The sequence below is a fragment of the Ruditapes philippinarum genome, unplaced genomic scaffold (assembly GCF_026571515.1).
Source record: "Ruditapes philippinarum isolate M1 unplaced genomic scaffold, ASM2657151v2 ctg3747_1_1_1_1, whole genome shotgun sequence".
Lineage (NCBI taxonomy): Eukaryota > Metazoa > Mollusca > Bivalvia > Venerida > Veneridae > Ruditapes > Ruditapes philippinarum.
The window spans coordinates 96,554-119,824 of NW_026852904.1; the positions used below are offsets into that span (position 1 = coordinate 96,554).

At 32.5% G+C, this 23,271-nt stretch overlaps 1 protein-coding gene across 1 annotated transcript; it reads right to left on the bottom strand.

Annotated features, from left to right (window-relative positions):
• Nucleotides 1–5,094: 5,094 nt before the first annotated feature.
• Nucleotides 5,095–17,047, bottom strand: LOC132728065 (cytochrome P450 1A5-like). Its single transcript, XM_060713678.1, has 6 exons — nt 16,396–17,047; nt 12,428–12,640; nt 11,980–12,118; nt 8,504–8,769; nt 6,684–6,811; nt 5,095–6,471 (listed from the first exon to the last, which is right to left on the bottom strand). The coding sequence occupies exons 1-6, from the start codon at nt 16,951–16,953 to the stop codon at nt 6,255–6,257; spliced, it is 1,521 nt and encodes a 506-aa protein (XP_060569661.1). The 5' UTR covers nt 16,954–17,047; the 3' UTR covers nt 5,095–6,254.
• Between the last annotated feature and the right edge of the window lie 6,224 nt (nt 17,048–23,271).

Below are 23,271 nucleotides of genomic sequence, written 5' to 3' on the forward strand. Positions count from 1 at the left end.
GCAGTGATAACATATCTTGTACTATCGGCTGAAATAATATGTCATGTTTAAATCAAATGTGAACAGCAACTATGCAAACGAATACGATAATCGCCATTTGATGTTAAGTCCGTCTCACACAGAACACGGTTGGGTACACGGTTTCCCATACGGTATACTCGGTTACCCACGGATTGACTGGTTCACTTATTTAGCTTACACCGTGCTTGGGGATTAGTTGGTACGATTTAGACTCGAATGCAGCACAAGTATGTACGAAATAAGCACGGACATACTCGGCCAAGCAAGGTTTGAACACGATTTACCTGCGAATACATACGATTGTTGCACGGTTCCAAGAACGTTCTAATACGGTGAGGTATAATTAAACACGACCGTTACTCGATTTACATGCCTTTCACAGGCTTAGGAAAAATAATTTTGCCTGCCTTTAAACTGTCTTTTGACATTATATCTGTGAGATACAGGCTGGATAACCTTTGAACCCCTTTCAAAATTCCATATTGTTTAGTTACGCCCATTTTTTCTCTGTAGGGCACACGCTTTTTATTTACCGGGGACCATACGCCGCTTTTCATTGAATTGCACTTCTGTGTCACAGTGAAGGTTCCATGATAACCGCCGTATAAACACGTCTGCAAATATTAATTCAAAATTTTACCATTTCATGTTTAAATGTAGACTTCTGCTTAAGCTTGTGCTAGCGGGCGTGGACGGTAGTTTCTCACTTAATGAACGGGCTCAATCAAACCGAGTCTGCAACATTTTCAATTTTGTTTAAATATGTTTTGATATGAATTGACCCATTTTCATGGCTTGGCTCAACATTGTTCGAACTTTCAACGAAAAGCACATATAAAAAAGCTGACAGGATACGGGAATAAGGAATCATGATAAAACTGATATACATTGTTGCCCCCCCCCCCCAAGCTCATCAGGCTCGGCAGGGTCAGCAGGTAGGAGATGTCTGCGGGCCAAAATGTTTTATTTTCCTTCTCTGTGTGGAAGCCTTCTTCATAAATTGGATGCATTCTAGTGTGATGCAGCAAGTATTCTAGGTAGATCTAGCAGTTGATGGTGGCAGCAGCTAGTTGTGGTTTTCGTTATACAGTTCGTAATACCGAACGAGGCCTTGAGAGACCGTGTATACCCGTACTATGCCGTGCCTGCCATGTGTGATAAGTACTTGAACCGTACTGGTCGTATGACGTTCGTATGAAACCGTGTGTGCACTTGTGTGAATCTATCAATTTATGTTCGCGAATACAAATTTTTGTCGTTTTGCCGAGGTTGGACATGTTCGCGAATATTTAATATCGCGTTTTTTTGATTTCCGAAAAAAAATATTTGCGGATTGGAAAGTTTGATGGGGCCGTAAAATCCATTAGCCGACTATTAATCTTCAATAATTGAGGTCATTAAATGGGATTAACAATACGCTAGCCTTATATTATATTGGCAAGTGAATTGTGATCACGGAACGTGATTGACAATAGGCCTACTAGTATTTCATAAACTGTATTAAAATGTGGATGTTTATTTTGAAAGAGCTCTTTTGATATTTATGAAATAGTAGTAGTTTACTAAGTTTGTGTTTTTATTGCTTTATGACAATATTCATCAAAATTCATTACTACCTAACAGGTGCCGGTAAAATTCGAATATATCCGGTCAAGTAGCTTTGCATGAACAACGTCTAAAATAAAAATTTCTCTCCAATTTATTCGCGAACTCGTGCGGACTTATTCGCGCAAACAAATGTTCGCGCTTCGTGGCCATCCATTAATAGAGCAAATATTAATTGGTCGCGAATATTCGATGGGTTACAGTATTCTATACGATTTACATAAGATCTTGCCACGGTTGGGCTCACTTGTAAAGTGGACTTCAAATATGTTTGTGTATGCTGTCTCATACGGTCTCACACGGTCTTTTACAGTCGCCTACACGATCATACACGGACATGACATCTGTCACAGTGTTTTAATAGTTTTAAAAATCATACACGGCTTACACGGATACGCTCGAATAACAGGAGTGTAACTCGGTTAACGCAATGGTTGGTTCGGTTGTATGGTTTACACGACTGGCCAACCATATAAATATGTGTTCTATGTGAGAAAGGCTTTAGTATTCTCGCTTATCGGATTTCTAATTGGTACAACCAGACCATTTACACGTTTTTCTTTATCAATAAGTTATTTCGTAGACCATTGATAGGAATAAAACCGTTTTATGATTTCACTTTACATTGACGGATGACTTTGTACTAGAACTGCTAAGATATGATCAGTGTTTCCAACCAACATTTATGGAAGATCTATTTCTTATCATTAGTAATAATCCATAATTATCCATAGAACATTGGCAGTATGCGTGTTTGACACAAAACAATGATCCATTACAATAAGGTTTTGCGTTCATTGAGCGCAACTCTTCCTTATTAGCTCGACTATTCGATAAGAATAAGTAGCTATTTTAGTCATCCGAACGTCGGCGTCGGTGTCGGCGTAACCACTTATGTTAAAGTTTTTGTAATACCTCAAATATGTTCAATATCCATTGACAAATTGCTTTGAAACTTTGCACACTTGTTCACCATCATGACCCTAACCTGAAGACAGGAGGTGTTAACTGTATCAAGCATTTTAACATTATAATGCTCCTTTTTGAACTAAGAATTTACGTTAAAGTTTTTGTAATACCTCAAATATATTCAAAGTCCATTGACATATGGTTTTGAAACTTTGCACACTTGTTCATAATCATGCCCAACATGTAGACAGGAGGAGATAACTGTATCAAGCATGTTGACAGAATTATGCCTCTTTTTTGACTTAAATTAACGTTAAAGTTTTTGAAATACCTCGATTATTTTCAAAGTCCATTAACCTATGGCTTTGAAACTTTGCACACTTGTCCATCATCATAATCTCAACTGGTAGACTGAAGAAGGTAACTGTATCATGCATTTGGACAGACTTATGACCCTTTTCGGACTAAAATTTACGTTAAAGCTTTTGTAATACCTCAAATATAGTAAAAGTCCCTTGACATATGATTTTGAAACTTTGCACACTTGTTGATCATCATGCCCAACCTGTAGACAGGAGGAGATAAATGTATCAAGCATTTTGACAGAATTATGTCCCTTTTTGACTTAAATTAACGTTAAAGTGATTATAATATCTCAAATATTTCCAACGTCCATTAACATATTGCTTTGAAACTTTGCACACATGTTCACCATTTTTACCCCAAAGGTAGACAGGAGCAGGTGAAAGTGTAAAGCATTTTGACAGAATTATGCCCTTTTTCAACTTAGAATTTATATTTAGGTTTGCATATTACCTCATTATATTTTCATATTCTTTTGAAACATGTTGAAATTTTATTATCTTCTTTTGAGAGCATAAAAGGACTCCCTCCAAGGCCTATAACTGTAATGTTGATTTAAAGAAAAAAAATGTCCTTTTGTTATTAACTCAGAAATTTTTACATTATCAAGGCTCTTTTACTACCAAGAACTAAGAATAGTCGAGCGTTGCTGTCTTACCGACAGCTCTTGTTGATCTTGTTCTTCATATAGTAGTTGCTATGTGGGCTTGACGTTTGCAATATCCATTTGGTGCTGATTTCTCATAAACTTAAACACACTTTGCGTATACCCTTTATTTGACTGAAGAAAAGGGACCACGTAAACCAGATCGATGTTAAAAGTCATAACCAATGTTGTTAACCCCAAAAGCAACACATTTTGTAATCCGTAAAAGATAGCCGGTTGCAATACTTTGCGATCAGATGATGCCCATTTTTTTATTATTTCAGATTGATGGTACAGCTCTCGTCGTATTGTCACTGTTGTTTTGTTAACATACACCGCATCCAACGTGTATCTGCCAGTCTTTCCGGTCATCTGTGTGTTAACTGTTCAGTGGTTGACTTATTTGTATAATCATTTTAAAAGTTATTTTGTTTATGTATTTGAAATGTATAAATTTATGTATATTTATAAGATTTCAACTAAATTATTGTCATTTTGATTAACAAGAAATATTATTCTAACTCAATTCTTTACATGCATGTTAACCCCTAGAATGGATATACTGACGTTTTTTAATAAATATATAAATACTAAATTAATAACAGTCGTACTGTATGAATAAGGTGTTTTGTACAAACGATATAGAAATATTTCAGTAAAATACTAAGAGAAATAATTGAAATAATCAGAATGTAAAACTGCCTTTAAGTTGTATAAAAAAATATATATTGTTTACGAAAAAGAAAAAAAAAAATAGTCACAATGTTGTCTTTTTACCTGCACACTGACATTTTTATAAACAGCGGATGTCTGAAGGTACGATTGGAATGACAACTTCCTTTTAAGTTGTATTTAAACCAAAGAAATAAATTAACAAAGAGTAAGACATCAATTACTATAGTATTGACCAAAATCAAAATCTCCATGACAGGAATCAAATAAGTCACAAGAAAGTTATATTCGTAAATGTGGGAATAAAAACAAAGATATTAATACCTGCATCAAATCATTCTCTTTCTATATGAATACACACACGGTTCGAATTACCGGTTGATTAATTGGGTATTACGTTACTGAAGTGAAGCATAACGTGCCGGTGCATTAATGAATTAAATCAAAGGGTTGAGACTCTTTCTTTTAAATGGCGTTAAAAAAAGATTTGTTCTTCTTTATAAAATGTTTATAATTATTATAAAGGGGTATTTGTTAACACGGGAAGTCCAGCAGAAATTGAAGTGAAAATGATGATTTAAGTATACTTTAAAGTTAAGAGGTACGTATTTACAAAATTGAATTGGTCAGCCGTGCCTGTTATCCTATTGGAATTCAATAATTTCAAACGCTATTTTGATCGTTTTTTTTCGTTGTTGTGTCTTTCCTTTTTTGGATTTTAAATTGCGTTTTAAAGCTTGCCTTTCAATATGTATAAAATGCTTTATAAACAAAACATTTTACACGACTGAATGTGAGATGTTATGCCCAAATTCGTCTGAACATTCAGTAGTAAGGTAACTACTACAGATTGATACTTAGTACAAAAACAACATTAAAATATTATAAAATTTATTCTGTCGGTTATGTATAATGACATAAACTGATTACAGTTTGTTTGGTACGACTTTTATTATTGACTATCGAACCAGAATATTACTAATTGTAAGTGTGTTCTAACTCGAACCATTTTTTAAGTTATTGCAACAACTCGACAATGGTCCAAAGTTTGGCAAATGACAATCACATTTATCATAAATGAAAAAGATACAAATCAAATCGAACAAAAGATTAAATAAGTTTACATGCATATGAACAACCTTTTTTTGTAAGTTAAAGTGAAAGACCATGACTTACTAAGTAATTTCTTGAAATAAATATGTGCGACGTATATTTCATATTTAGGTTAAAGTTTTATCTACAGGGTGGTAAAAAAGAATGTCACGTCGTAAAATGTTTGCAATATTGAACTACGTTTCCTTATAAAAATCTAAAAACAAATTAAACTTTACAAATGAAGCTTTTCCTTTTAATGACCGTTAACATTTGCCTAAATTAGACACTTCTTACACATGTCAATTTATTACATACAGTGAAGGAATATGCCTTTCAGATATAACGGTTTCTGACAATAATTATATAAATTGTACACGACAGATTTTCGTTACCTGTATCATTGTATATCCCATAATTGACATCGAAAGAACCAAATACCACATTAAATGATATAAGAGGATGCTTCTCTAGCCAATTCGATTAAAATCAGCTCTTAAATAACGATACCCAATAGGATCTGACATACACCCAAAGGTAGTCACCTTCTCGTGGTATTTCAAACAACCAACCAACCATAGGCGAATTTTGAAAGAAAATCGTTTCTGAAACCCAATACGAACTAGGTAATTTTCACGAGTTCGAGAATAAACATGGCATATTTATTTAGCCGACATGTAAACTGGAAAAAAAAATCTTGCCCTTTAGAAATTATCTCTTTTTCTATTATTTAAAGTTAATTTGTTAAAAATTATTTCACACATTTTTTTTCCTAACAAAAATCAACAATTGTTAAACTTCTGTACTTATGTGACAATGTTTCTATAGTGTAACTACTGAATAAATGATAGTAATAGTTGTCTCCAAAGCAGCATTTATTGAACTAATACGGTATTTGAATCTGTTTAAAAAGTTATCAACAGGAATAATATTGAAACATATAAATCTATATCCGCTTTTTAGCGTTACAGTAAAATGGTTTGGGTCTTATAACAACACTGATATCAAAGTTCTCGGAAAGTCTCGGATCACTCGAGATGTGCTTTCCTTCAGGAAACTCAAAACACCAGCGCTGCAAAAGGTTACTGACATAAAGAAAATAACGTGTTTTAGCGAAGGATTCTCCTGGACATTGACGCAACCCGTTCCCAAAAGGTATCAAGCTGAAATAAAAAAGAAAGATGTTACAAATATCATATCTTATGATGTTTCATCTATTAACTTTAACAATCTCGTTTAATATTATAAGTCATTAAAAATGTGATATTTGAGGTACAGTAAGAGTTAAACTGAAAATCATAAATTAACAATTCTTTTTCTTATAATTTTGATATTATAGGCCGATCATAAGCTTGAATCTAGTGAACTTTTATACTTCTTTCGCAATATGTGTTCAGAAGGCAGGACATTTCCATGATCGTCCAAGAATCTCTCTGGGCGAAATGTCCATGGATCTCCCCAAATCTCCTTGTTGTGGTGGATATACCAACTATTCCCAATGACCTTTGAAGAGAAAGATGACCTATAATCTTATTGTATTCATACAAAGAAGCTGTTTTCACTGAAATATATATTAAACCTTTATATGATGCCTTTCTGAATGATGTTGATAAAACAATAAATTATTAATCCAACGCAACGAAAGTAAATATTTGCCATCAAGATGTAAAACCCTTTGTAGAAATGCTGTTTATCGAAATTTTGTGTATATTCTCAACATATAAATATGCAAATACTTAGAAAAATAAATCTAAGAAAGATATTTATTAAAAGTAATATATTACAAGAGATTATAGTGTGTGATATTAATTTACACATTTGTAGAGAATGCAGTATCACTGTGCATATCCGGTAACGCAGGAATATACAATTATCGTAAAAGTAACGCCGAATCTGTGCAAAACGCATAACACAGTACGTAAACAAACCAAACTGTTTTATTCTTAATCAAATTTAAAGAATTGAATTAGCGCATACGGCTACTACTACATAATACTTTAGTCATAATTACTTTTTTCTGGAAATGTGTTTACTTTCTTAGATCATTCGTGAAAAAGACAACCTGATTATCGTTTTGAAGGTGTCTTTCGTGTTTCGTCAAATAAATATATACAACTAATACATTTAGATCTTTATTGTTTTCATATTCTTTATACCCAAGACATTTGTCAAACTACAAGTGTCGTTTAACAATAGAAGGAGGCCGGTTAAATAGTCTTTAGGTCCTTTTACTGGGCTAACCGCCGTTGCGTTGTTTCATTCACAAATTCGGCGTTACCTCAAAATAATGCTCTTAATTACATTTTGTCTGCGAAATTTAATGTAACATGGCACGAATAGATTGAAAAAAGTCTCAGGTACACCAAATATAAAAACAATTATAAAGTTATATGTACGTTATTATATTTAAAGATATCAACGAAACTAAAAATCGCCATCAATACGCTAGCCAGGTCGTAATTTTCACGAATGATCTTGAAAAATAAACATAATCATGGAAATATTTTTGATGGCGTTGAAAGTAAAATGTCTCAGCAACTGTCTGCGCTAACGTATTTCTTCCAATTGGTGTACAATGAAAAATATTGGTCCATTTACTTATCGCGGAGCTTGTTTTTGCAACTAAATTGCACAATTTTGCGTTACTTTTACGCAATCCCTGCGTTATTTGCACATTCATGCGTTATTGGATATACACGATGGGTATGGAATACCGGTAATTACATGTACACAGTGTGAAATTATTCAAAGTGATGTACGTGCAAGTAAACATTATTTGAGAATGCTAAGATAGAAGCAGACAACACGATCTAAATTCGATTCGATAATGGTGGAAGCAGGCAACATAATTTGCGAACGATTAGGCAATGTTCAGATAGAAGAAGGCAGAATGACAATAATTAATTAGTTATAAGATTATGATAACATGGGAGCAGATAACATGATCTAAGGTTGTCAGATATATGAAGTATGTAAAAAATTGCAATGACATGATGTGGATGTGATAATACAATCTTCAGATCAAAGCTTACAAAGAGAAACAAATTTCAATACTAGACGAAAACGTGTGCATATTTTGAAATATTTATACATATCATCCACACATTAATATTTTTTTTTGTACTACGATGTTCAAACACTTACCGTTCAAAACATCTTATAAACTTTTGTTTCGAATTATTGAAGATAACTTACCGTACTGTTCATTGCAATATCATATCCTTCAAAGTCTACGTCTTCTTTGCATTTATGAGGCAACATAAGTGGGACAACTGTAATGTATCTATGCACTTCCATCTCAAATGCTTTGAAAAATGAGCAATTACTTCTGTCTTTAAATGTCGGAGGTCGTTGTCTTCCAATTTCCCTGTCAAACTCATTCTGGAGCAGCTTCTGATATTGTGGATGATTCAGTAATATCAATATTGTATTTGAAAGAACTGACCAAGTTGTTGTGATTCCTATAAAATGGTAAAATGGTCTATATTGTATTACAAATCATGTTTGTATAAAGCTATGTTAATGTTATTTAAACAGATGCGTATAAGATTTGAAAATTATTAGCTCATTTTACGTGAATCATGTGATGAAATTAAATAATTGATAAAACGTGAATTTTGATAGTACGTAACAGTATATTCGGCATGTAGTTGAATACTCTAAATACATGTGGACATCAAATTGTTTTTTTACCAAAAGCAAAATAGTAATAGTTATAATTGTTAAATGGAAGCCGTGGTGTAAATCTTGTGACGAAATAAAACAGTAACACTTATCTTACACTAATGCATACGGTTACTACATCAAACCAAAAAATATCGACGTAAAGAAGCACTTTTTAACGTCTTTATCATTTCATAGGTCAAACAAAAATGTGTTTTATATGGAGGCTATTCGTTGCCAAAATTCCAGCCTTGTTGATCTGAGTTGAACAGTTTGTTAATGGAACAAATACAATTGTATTTCTTAATATGTAAACTCCAATGTTGCATACTTGGATTGAGTTTGCCGTTTTAACATTGTAAACATGCATTTCAACAAAATACATTTTGTTAAACGACAAAACATTAACTGATATCATAGTAGCAATACCAAGTGTTCGAATATTCAAAACAGAAGTTACATTCTTAGCTTTACATTGTCGCACCATCATGATTCAGATCAGCATAATCCAGCTTTACACGTTTTTCAATAGGAGATAAAATAAGCTCCGCCCATTTCCCTGCCCACTAAATCATCGTAAATAAACGTATTTTCCGTTCATTTTCGGTATTTACCGTCGGCGACAAGAAGCGGCGTAGTTTCCGTTTATCATACCTTTTAGGTGTTAAGTTACTAAACATAATTCACTTGCATGATTGCCTACAATCAACATCAGCGGACTTTAAAGGAATATAGGCATATAAGTTTTAAAACGTTGTAGACACCACATTTCCTTGAAAAAAACAACTTAAAAAACCCCAAAAACACCAGGTTACATACTGTCTGAGGTTAAATATTTTTCAAGGAAGTGAAAACTATTGAAAAGACTATATTCAACGACAAATAAATTTTACTGATGGTATTCAAATTTGCATAGGAATGAGTAACATTTACAGATAAGCTGCTACCTTACCACTTTCAAATTATCAAGTCAACATCTGATAGAGATTTTGATACGACTAATTACTAATACAGACCAAATTCTGGCTGTTGTCTTTCCTAGTAGTACTATTATATCAGTATCCTTAATTCTAGTGCATGACTTGACAAGAAAAAACTTTTAACAATTATAGAAAAATTATAACCAAACTTTTTATTTTTACCATATATTTTCCAATTTTTCCTATTTTGTTTTTCAATAAGTAAAATTTAAATGAGTCCAAATGTATGTATGTTGATTTTCAATTTATGTATACCTTGTTTATTTTATCTCTTACAAAGCCATCACTTACAAAACTTAATACATATTCTGTGTAGTATTTCATGTACATAAAAGTAGTTCTCTGTTTTTGATCATATAGACAGCAAATCTAGACAGCAAATCTAGGTAACAGCTAATGACAGCATGTATACACATATTTTAGAGGTGCTATTGATTCAGCACAATGCATGAAAAGACCTTTACCTACGCCAGCTTACATATATTTAACAATAAAAGGCTAAATCACATCCTATGACTCAAAATACCTCCCAATGGAGGTAAACAGAGTTGCCAGGATACACTGAATATTTATTTCAACATTAAAATGGGACAAATTCACAAGTTTTGGTTATACAACGTAATTATCGATAGTAAACTTTGCACTGTTTCGTGGTTATACACTTTGTCAAAAATATGAGTTTTTCTACAATCCAACATAGTCCTTTAAAGAAAGAAGGCACAGGCTTATTGTTCGGTTCTCTTTATTCGTGTTGCCAAAAGTGCCTTCCATGTATCGCCTTCTAGTACTATTTGCTGAAGGTAAAAAAAATATGCGTAAGTATTGCGGTGGCCCACAAAACCCTATCATTGATATCAATGACTATTGATATGTGTCATTATATATGGAAAACATTTCCTTATGTTATTTCACCAACTTTAGTTTTTGCATATTATTATGCTCATTATCAGTATATACGTCGTTACGTTTTTACATTATATCTTAACCAATTTTGCATTACTTGAATATCCTGTACTAGAATACGTTTTAACAAAATCAGAGGATGTTCAAAGTCAAGATTGATGTAACCGTTTCTATATAATTTGAAATATTTTTGTACCAGCAAGAGTTACCTCTCTTTATATTCTGCTTTCGTGAAATTGGCTCCGCCTATTAAAGTTCGTCTTTTTCCGTGATAATTCCATATATGGAAGTTGCAAAATCGTTTACAATTGATAATCGCGTTAGAATGTAACAGGAAAGAGTAACAGGAAAGTTAGGTGTTGTAAACCTGAGTGTGTCAAGTTGATGCAGTTACATTCTCAACGTCATGATGCACAGCATTAAACGTATTGTGTACGTTCTATCGTTTACATTTCTACATGTCGCAAATTTGAAATTATACATTTATAAATACAGTTTGCAATTTATCTAAGTTGCATGTTAACACCTTTCATTTTATCAAATCGAGATAATCAAAATGCTTAATACCAGTGCAGTATGTAACTCTCGGATCGACAATTAGATTTTTACTAATCTGTTTGGTAGAACAGAAGTATGCATTGTCAAGTTTCAAAGGCTGGATTTTTGGCAACGAATAGCCTCTATAGTTTTATACCATTGTCAAAAATTTATGCAAATGACTATTTTCACACATCGGTTCTATTAAGCACTATGAAAAATAGAAGTCGACAATGAAAGGTATTCGATATAGTATCGACTTTTATTCTTCTGTGAAAAATTAACGCACATAATTTTTAAGAAATACAGCGCTTTTATTCGATGACAAATAAAGTTGGACACTAAAAGAAAAAGGTGAAAAAGGAGAAAATCAGTTTTGTAATATCTATTCTGAAAATAATTATTACGTTATATGCAAACACCGGCTGTTGGTACAGACGGGAATATCTAGCTGTCGGGTAACAGTTTAGCGGATACTCGAGCTAGAAATTCCGGCTTATACTGGCAGCCAGTGTGAGCTTCTAATAATTTGTTATACAGTTTATTTCTTGAAATCATCGCTTTACTAAATATCATTATAATGCTCACCCCCATCTATTATGTCAATCACTTGGGCTATAATTGTATCATCCGTAAAGAAAACTTGCCCTCCAGCTTCTTTTTGTTGATTCTGTTCCTCGATAAAAACATCTACGATACCACGAACTTTTCCTCTAACAAACGTTCTCTGTTATAGAAAAAAAAACACAAAACAAAATCATCAATTTAAACTTGTACATGATGTAAACATCATGAAATAATCTCTAAAAGAGTCAATGAAAAAAAACGTACCTTTTTTCGTTAGCAATATGCATTTCAATGTATTTTATACATTTCCACTGTCATTTATACACACATTATTAAAAAATTAAAAATGTCAAAATATTTTATGCATACAAAGTTTCTGTTTAATTTTTAAAAAATGATAGATAGGTGTACATCAACATATCAAACAAAATCAATTTTACTTAACCCTGTAAAATGTAAGAAAGCAAACCTTCACATCGTGAAAATATTTCTTGACAATTTTTGCATTAACAGCCTTTGCCTTTAGGAATTCGTTTTTGTACCTTCCAGGCATATATCGTACAAACGGTAACACTGACATTATGAAGTTTACATAAGAATTCAGAAAGAAATCTTCAACGTGTATTTCATCCAAGAACATGTTCTTTTCTTTTTCATCGTCTAAAACTGGTTCACCAATCAACTGTAAAATATGAATTCAAAAGGATTGTTATTTTTCATCAAAGATATAGTAAATGTACCAAAAATAACCTAATTTTAATTGCATATCAGACAGGATTTAGTTACTGTTTATACCGGAACTGGATAATCCTGTCTTTCACCCCATCCCATCCTCTATGTAAGAAAAGTCACGTGTTTAAAATGATGTAATCCCCGCGCACCGTTTGCAATGATTTGTGTTCGTGGAATTGTCATTTTGCCGTTATGAATCAAGTTGTGAATTCATACAACACTATAAGATAATAAATGGCTATAGTTTAAACAATATTTTATTAATAATCCACACATTTACATAATAAATTACATAAAATAAAATTTACTGATTGAGTAGGATGATTGTAAAGCTTTTTTGAAAAATCTCTCCGTAATCAGTATTTAACAAATTTCAAATAAATGGTAACAAAATATAAATATCTAAACTAAACTATACATATCATATCGACTTGTTCTTGATTTCTTACTATACATACTATGTTTATGTCAAGTATTCATGAACTAAATTTAAGATACATTGCTGTTAGATTAGAGATATAAGCACGAGTATGAGTTCATTTTTAAAGGGATATATTGCTTAGTTTAGTGATTGGTTAATTAAACTAATATGTTGAGAAATTTAATTATTAAAACATGTACATTGGAGGAGAAGTAATAATAGAAGAGAATAAGAGATAAGGAACAAGAGAAAGAAAGAAAGTCACTTTACTACTATGGAGTTGGAGGACCTTTTTCTTTTCAAACGAATATTATTATGTATCAAATCTTTTTGTTTTTTGTATGTATTTATGTATATGTGATATAATTGTTTCGTTTTGAGCACCGGTAAGTGAATTATCGCCGTATAGTAAATTATTCAATGTTACAGTTGTGATTTGACTTAAATTGTTTATAAGGACAGTGCGGTCATCTTGATACATGGGGCAGCGGAGGAAATAGTGTTCTGTATTTTCTATTTCACCACATATACAAAAAGGGCTGTCTATTATGTTTTTAGAAAACAGATGTTCTTTCAGAGAGCTGCAATGTGTTCTTAATCGTGTATGTATTATTTGATATCTTCTTTCACCTATTTAATAGTGTGATGGAACTTTTTGGACATCTTCATTTAGTCTTTTTTTGAAAATTGCAAGCGATGGTGCATTTCTCAGTTCGACAGGGAGATCATTCCAGTCTTTAATCGAAGATGGTAAGAATGAATTTGAATAAAGTTGAGTTTGACAGAAAATATTTCTAGTGTTACTTGCATTTCGTAAGTTGTATACTGAAGTTTGTCAAGTTTGTCCTACTGTGTTTGGAACTATGGAAGATAGATATTGTGGAGATAGGTGATTGAACATTTTATATAGCAGAATTAGTTTGTGTTTATAGCGTCTTACTTTTAGGGGTTGAAAACATGTGTCTTCATACAGATTTGAGAAAGAAACAAGTTTCGTTGTACCAGTTATAATTCTGCAGGCTTCAAGTTGGATTTGTTCTAACTCGAATTCATCTTGTTGAGTAATATTATCCCAGACTACATCTGAGTATTCAAGAAGAGGCCTGATGAAAGAAAGATATATAGTTTCGAGTGATCTACGATCAGTGATGAATTTTAAAGACCTCATAATATTAAGTCGTTGCCATGCCTTTTGTGATATGTTCATTATATGGGTATGCCAAGTTCCTTCAGATGAAAAAGTTACTCCAAGATGTTTGTGAGAGGTCACCTCATAGATTTGTATTCCGTTCATACTAAGGGGAGGATGAACAGGTTTATTAACCTTACGGGAAAAAATGACAGATTCAGTTTTATTTGGATTGAAAGTGACAAGCCATCTGTTTGCCCATACAGTAATTTTCTCGAGATCTAAGTTAAGTGTTGCAGCAGCGGTAGCAGGATTGTCAACGATAATATACAAACTTGTATTATCTGCAAAGAGTCTGATATATGTATTTATGTCAAGGACAATATCGTTGATATATATGAGGAAAAGAAGCGGACCTAATATAGACCCTTGTGGTACTCCAGCTGTGATAGAAGCCATTTGTGATGAGCCGCCAGGAAGAACTACTTTTTGTTTTCTTTCAGAAAGATAATCGCAAAACCAATTTAATAACACACCATTTATTCCAGTAGACTCAAGCTTAGAAATGAGACCTTTGTGCCAAACACGATCAAAAGCTTTGGATATATCACAGAAAACAGCTCTTACTTCTTTGCCATCATCAAGGGCTTTACAAAATGTGTTATATATAGAGACAAGTTGATTAGTCGTAGAGTCGTTTGGAACAAAACCAGATTGCAATGCAGTTATTGTGTTATTTGAGACAAAGAAGTTGAAAATGTGTTTGTGTATAATTTTTTCTAAAGTTTTACTAACTGTGCTGAGGAGTGATATTGGTCTATAGTTAGAAACAATTGTTGGGTCTCCTTTCTTATATACTGCACAGACATTGGCAAGCTTCCATTGTGACGGGACTTTTGAAGTTCTAATTGATTTATTAAATACACGACATAGAGGTACAGCAAGTTCTCCTGAGAGTTCCTTGAGAATTCTGTTATTAATATTATCAGGCCCTGATGCTTTGCCTACACTAAGAGTTTTTAGAGTGTCCTGAATCTCTTCATGGCTAAATGGCTATAGAAAATTATGTTCGTTATGTGTTAACTAATTATGATTTATATGTCATATGCAAGAAAAAAGAATCAAACACCGGCTGTCAGTATATCGGCACGCAATTGCAGCTCTCGCTAAAGCTCTACAGAGCACCGTTACCGCCGTAAACAGTTACCCGCGAGCTAGATATTCCGGTCCGTACCGGCAGCCAGTGTAAGATCATTATAATATGTCACACTAATGAATTATATTTTAAAAAATGACATATTCCGTATTGCATGTTTTACAATGATTTAATTTGTTAAACTTGGATAAAATACAACAATAATTTTACCATTTACTAAACTTTAAAAATAGCATATAGAGGATATTCAAGTTTTGTTTCTATAAAATACAGTATTTATGTTCATCAAGAGGTAGCCATGTTAAAAAATGTAAAATGTAAAAATGTAATTTTTTAAAACAAGATAAAAACATAAATCCTTTATGTATGTTACAAGCTTGAATTCTGTGTTTATTAGGTACCTTTTCTCTTTTTTGACTTTACAATTCTTAAGACTTCTCAGTTTTTTGTGTATTGACTGAATTAAAAAAGAAGTTATCCGGCAAGTTACCAGTGAGATACGTAAATTTTGTTTCACTGCAGTGAAAAATATTTTTTTACAGTGAAAATACGGAAAATGAAAATAGAATCACGCATTTTCTTTCATCAATATTTCTCAATATTTCATTTACAAGTTTACAATCAACATGCATATTTTCACTGTCATTTCATAAAACCGGTCATTAATGGATGAAAATGTTGAGTATATACACGAATAGTAAAGTCGTTAGAGCAGAAGCATAATGTTGCTGATACGAGATGTTTCTTTTCTCTACTTATTAGGAATGCGGTGAGGCATCTCAATATAACTGGCTATTGAGTAATATTACTTTATAGAAAACAAAATCTTTATGGGAGACAATGTGTACGCGGTATGGTATCTCAATAAAGTCTAGTTTAGACTACATATTTTGCTTCACCATATGACATAACTATTTTAATACATAAACAAGATAGCGATTGTTTTGTATTAATATCACATGCAAACGAACTGAAACAGAACAAAATAGCAGAACCTACCATCAGTGACAGAACATTTGAGATAGACTGAAATATTAAGGAAACACATTCAAAAATATCCTCATCCTCAATTCGTGTATGTAAATTAGAAAATTCAGTCATGACGTTATTCTCTAAATCCCGCAAGCCACTTCCGTAGGCATGCAAAGCTTGCATAACATGTTTCCTTGCAGTTTTATGAAACTGTCCTGTCCCATCAACCACAAAACTCAAAGCTTTGTTATTGCAAGCAAAGTGTCTTCCGTAAAATAACTCAGATCGATCATTAAAAACGTGCTTGTATTTATCACCTCCAAAACATTTTCTAATAACCCGCTCACTATTCAACACTATAAATTTATCAAAAAGTAGTTTAACTTGGTATATTTCACCATATTGTTCTGCGTATTCTGAAAATTTAAAATGCATATTCTCGTCATCAATTTCCATGATACTTCCAAGTATAGGCTGACCTTTTGGACCGACGAGCGCTTTTCCGTTTCCTTTCTTTCTTTTACTAAATAAAAAATATATTAAAACCATTCCTAAAGCGAAACAAAACAGTTCAAACTCCATCATTTTAAGCAATCCAGTACACTTTCTATATACCGAGTGAAAAATAACGTTTTAACGCTTAAGTTACTGCAGTAGATTAAACCTTTTGACACATTTATCGTGACCCTTTACTAAAGCAAACGAACATTTATAAGATTGAAAATTGTGTGAAGTTGATCATCTGAGGTCACTCACCGCTTTGTTGGTATTTGCTACTACAGGTTTATTTCAAAATCAAAACACATTTATAAATATAATATAGCGTTAGCTAAATAGACTTTCATAACAAGTTAGAGCGTAATGTTGCCTCTTAGGATAATGATATACAACTTTATCATGTTCACAAATACAAACGAATATAAATGTAGCATAATTACACGTTGTGACATAGCATGATCATATACAATAACATTTTTTAAGCTGCACGCCTCCAGATGAGAAAAATTAATTCGATAATATCAAACCTGAGAAAAATGTACTTAGATTTTAGGAAAGGTATAAAGATTTATAATTCTAGTAAGAATTTACATGTTGTTTGCGATTAATGACCGATTTTTTTTCGGCATTTATAATATATATTTTTACTACGTTACTAACGCAGTTAGTGCTATATTTGCATATTTTGGCCTCTTTATCGTAATTTTCATAGGTTGTAAGTGCCATTGATAATGTGTAAATTGTTTTCTTTTGGTTACTTTATAGTAATTTACTGTTAAATATATTTTTTCAAACTTTCATGAAGATTACAATGAATATGGATAATATTGCAGTATAGTAACATATCAACCAAAATTACTATAATAAAACAAGTCATAGACTTTGTAAGTTTCATATAGTTATGTTGCTATATTACAAATAATTAAATAGATAGTTATTGGACACAACATTCACTCTGAATAAAAAAAAGGTTTAACCCTTGGCTCCTTAAGGTCAACATCAGCAGTAATTCATGGGTGTTAAGTATTTTATAACAGTACAATTCAGCACAGCGCAGCACAGCACAGTACATCACTGTACAGTACTGTATAGCGCACAACACAACACAGCACAGCACAATACAGCATATCGTAGCATAGTATTTATAAAGTATAGTATAGTATGGTATTAATAATAGACACAAGCGATATAAATTAGTTACTACCATGTACTTCCAGTAGGAGGTCTCGAGACCACCAGTTGTCTCCGATCTGAAAACTTATTCTATAAAACTATAAAATACATAATAAAATATATTCAAATCAATTGCATTATAAAGCACATGAAAGAGTTTAGCTATTGATTCAAAACTTTTACTAAAAGGAAGAAAATGCAACTACATGTGTCATGTATAGCTATTTTTGTTATTTCCCTTCATCTGCCATTAGTCATGAAATTTATGTTATATCCTTATCTTTTTCGTTGTTGCTTAGCATTAGACTTCTCCATTTATACCTTGAAAATAATTCGGATGTTTATAAACTAGTATATTCATTGTGTTTAATACCTTCCACAGACAATGAGTCTGTGTTATATCTTCAAAACATAAATATGACTATTGATCAGTAATCGTCAGTCAATTTAATACTTCGCGTGCATACTTTTCATTTATCCTTTTCCCTCTTATTTAACACCAATCATATCAATTTTAATTACGTTTTCACTACAAATTTTCAAGGTCCATACAGCGACAAATTTTATTTCAATCGAATAATATTGGTAAACAAACACCATTCATGCAATTTAAAGAATAAAATTGAAATCTGACCTTTTGAATGACTTTTTCTGTAGCCAGTCGTTGCTAAATAATTCTGATATAGAACTGCATTTTAATGATTGTAATATGCCTATAAACACACTTTGTTCCATTTCTATCTCTCCTCAGGATGTTGAAGACGCTCGGCGGTCACTTAAAATAAACAAAGCTTTAGGTCATGATGGGGTCAGTAACCGAATATTGCGGGAAACTGCTTCAGTTATTAAATTTCTCTTATGTTCGTTGTATCAGTCTCTTCTGACATGTAAAATACCATTTACATGGAAAATGGCCAATGTATGTGCTGTCTTTAAAAATGGTAATCCATCTGTTCCAAATAACAATCGTCCGATTTCCCTGTTGTGCTGCGTAGAAAAGGTTTTTGAACGTATTATATTTAATTATCTTTTTAATTTTCTTCAAGATAATAACTTTCTTTCTTCCGTACAGTGAGGCTTCAGACCAGGTGACTCAACGGAAAACCAGTTAATGTACTTGAACAACACATTCTGTTTACGGATTAGAAGTTAGAGCTGTGTTCTTTGACATAAGAAAAGCGTTTGAAAAGTCTGGCACAAAGGTCTTCTCTTTAAGCTGAAAGCTGCTTGAATAGACGGTTGTCTACTTAACTGGTTTTCTGACTATCTGAGTAACAGGCACCAGGCAGTTATCCTACTTGGCGTCCAATCAGACTGGTCGATAGTAAAGGCTGGAGTACCCTAAGGCTCCATCCTTGGGCCGCTACTATTTCTTGTTTTCATCAATGACATCGTGGAAGATATAGGCTCTAAAATTAATCTTTTTGCTGACGATACCAGTTTACAAATTTTTGTTGACAACCCTGCTTCTGCTGCTGAAACACTTAAATCTGATATAGACAAGATATCAGCTTGGGCTGAAAAATGGCTGTTTACTTTCAATCCATCGAAGTCTGAATCCATGGTTATCTCTCGTAAAAGAAAAAAAAACCTTTCACTCTTCTTTTCTAATGCATAACCAACAAATAACAACTGTAAACAGTCACAAACATCTTGGCCTCCACATTTCGGACGATTGCTCATGGCATTGTCACATAAACTATATTACCGAACGAGCCTGGAAGAGGATACATATTTTGAGGAAATTGAAGTTTCAGCTTGACCGTAGATCTCTTGAAGTGATAAATTTAACTTTCATCCGACCGATTTTGGAACAAGCCGATGTTGTCAATCTAAACTGCACACAATATGAGAGGCTTGAGCTTGACAAAATTCAAAATGAAGCGTCTCGTATTGTGTGCGGTGCTACAAAACTTGTATCATTAGACAAACTCCATAGTGATGTTCCTTGGGAATCCTTAGAATCTCGAAGAAATAATCATATGCTTATCTTACTTTATAAAATGAGAAATGGCTTAACACCAGATTACTTGTGTTCTTTACTTCCACCTACTGTAGGCGAAAATTCAAGGTACGATCTACGCAATGCTACAAATATTTAGACTATTCGAACATGAACAACTCTTTATCAAAATGCTTTTCTTCCGACTGCTCTGAATAAATGGAACGCCTTTCCAACTGAAGTACAAAATTTACGTTCACTGTTTGCTTTCAAATCCCATTTGAGACGAAGCAGCTCTATTTGTCCGATTAATTTCTATGAAGGCGATAGAAAATGGCAGATCTTTCATGCTCGACTTCGTACTGAATGCAGTTCTTTAAATCAGCATCTATTTAAGAAAAATATTTCTCCATCTCCACTTTGTCGGTGTGGCATAGTGGAAAGTAATAACCACTTTTTCTTTGAATGTCAACGCTATGTTGACAGCAGGGCCTCTTTTCTTAACACTATATCTACTATTTGTTCAGCAACTCTCCAAAAGTTATTAAATGGAGACCCAAACATTAGTGGTGATGCAAACAGAAGACTGTTTGAAGCCGTTCATACATACATCCGAGAAAGCAGGAGATTCTCTTAAACATATTCACATCAGCTCAAATCAATAAATAATTCCCATTTAAATCGCCGAACTATCCGAATGATCCACATTTAATTTATTTCTTCTTCTTTTTTATTTTGCTGAACTTTTTTTTACTTCATTTTTTTCTATCTATCTTAATTTCCGTTATTTCTCTTTAATTTTATATGACAAAATGATGCAGTCTTCTCGTTCCTTTTTTTGTATATATTTTTGCTTTACATTATCACTAAATGTTAGAAACAATTTTGACTTAAACTTCTTAAAAACAATGTAAAATCAGATATATTTCAAACAAGTCACATATACTGTCATACCGTATTTTATGCATTGTAAATCTGTAAGGAGAAAGCCTTTATAAGCTCAGCTTTCGGACACAATTTTTTTCAACATATCATGTTTGTATTGTGTACATTATTGTCTGTGTATATAAATTGTGAATTTGTTCGAAATAAACTATGTTTAAACTATTAAATAATAAAACAATACAACTCTATATTTGAATGTAATATCAGTTATCTCTATTAGAAGTAGTCATAACAAAACACATATGCAATATTTATTGTATGTTTACTTTCAAATGTTTGTTTAATTTAATAGTTAAAAACCCTCATGTAAAACCAGTCTATGTGTGGTGCGGTCGTTTCGCTCCCGCATATGTTTCCATCCATCTAAATGCTTTATCAGATGTTTTGATTTAAATCAAAATTTAATCAAATTGTAAAGGCGAAAGAAAATTGTTATCAACGGTAGTAGTTCATAACAATTTGACCACTAGTCATTACAAGTAAACAAAGAGATAAAGCTGCCATAAAAGAAACAAAGCACGCTGGCCTCAAAATCATGGTATGAATTATGGTATAAATGCATTGCTCTGTGTTGATGTCGGTCCATGGCAGAAGTTGATCACTTTGAGTTTATCATGATCTATAAATGACGTCTTATATGTATTCTTATCCCCTGTAAATAATAAACAGCTGGTCTGTTTGTAAATAAATAATAATTTTGTATCTAATTTATCTTATAAAAACAACAATCTATAACATATCATATATGTTGATATTGAGCCCATGTTTAAATAAAATTGAGCAAAGGCTATCTGGGGCTCAAAACAAGTACATGTATGAACTCCTCTATTATATACTATTAAGAGGATTTCATCACATTAGGGTTGTCTATGTTTCAAAATCCAAATTAAGCTTTTTTACATTCTAAATATTCCCTGATATTTGTGTATTCACAAATTTAAAGTATAATTATAAGGTATTTCTTTCTCTTTACAATAAGACAACCTTAATGTTAACAAAGATTCCATATTAGATTGTTAAGATTGTACATAATTACTGAATATCATTGTTATTCTGCGACCTAAGCATCAAATCGGAAACGCAATTCTCTGAATAGATAGCCAATAATATATGTATCACTCCGAATCATTTTATACAGCCACACATTACTAAGATCCTTTCGGCCGAATAAACTTCACCCTTTAAACGTCGTTCGGCACAGTAATTAAATGAGTAATTTAATATGAGGCCTAACTGAAAAAGATAAACTATGTTCCCAGGCGTGTTACTAAGGTTGAGTGAACCTTACGAGTGTTTGTATATATGAACAAAGTTATAAGGGTTATAAAGTTATATTCAATGTGTTGGTCCACTATAGAGGACGTACGCGTATAAGCTTCTCCTATAAATCTACGAAATTAACTTAAAATATAAGCTACAAAGCAATTTATAAAAATAGTTTTTTTGGGTTTATTTTATTGGTCCACTGTAGAAGACGCACGCGTATAATCGTCTTCCCCCTAAAATTTTTAAAGTACCGGTTGGATATAATCCCGCCCCATTTCTATCCTATTTACGGGAACTGTTACCGATTTGCAGTAGGAAAAATGGTACTCACTTAGCCACATATGCAGGTTATTAATAAAGTGTAGTTTTCCCAATTAAAAAGCAGCATATGCTCGCCCATATGGTTTTATACCGGCGGCGAGGATAAATAAACCCAACACACACACACACACGCACGCACGCACGCACGCACGCAAACTATAGACCCATATAAAAAATTGGTAATTTTAGACATTTGTCTTTTAATTTGCCATGTTTACGATTTTTAAAGTTAAACATAACCTTGAAAAATTGAAAAGACAAATTGAAACAATACCGTAACGGTGTTTGCTGTTGTTAATGTGAATAGAATGTAAAGCACTGCTTAATTCATACACGGATATAAAGTTAGATAAAATATGCTTTTCTGCTAATTTTGTCTTCTTATTAAAGATTCTGTATGTTGTAATTAAGGATGTAATAAAACTTATGTGAAATTTCTAATAACTATATCATAATTCTTCTTAAACTATTTTCAAACATCCAAAAATATGTTAAACATGTACTGCAAATGGTTATTTGCATTAAAAGTAGTCATCAAAATCTATACATTCATTTATTATTGAGAAATTCGATTTTTTGTAGGAAATGAACGAATCTGAAAGTCACATTTTTTATGGAAGAAAGTTCTTTATGTCGTTCAAATCATTCTTGCATTTTCAACATACAAAGTATATATTTACCTGAAATTGGGTCTCAGTTATTCCACATTGGCATTCAAGCTAGAATAACACAGGTGTTGTTTATTTCTAAATGTCACA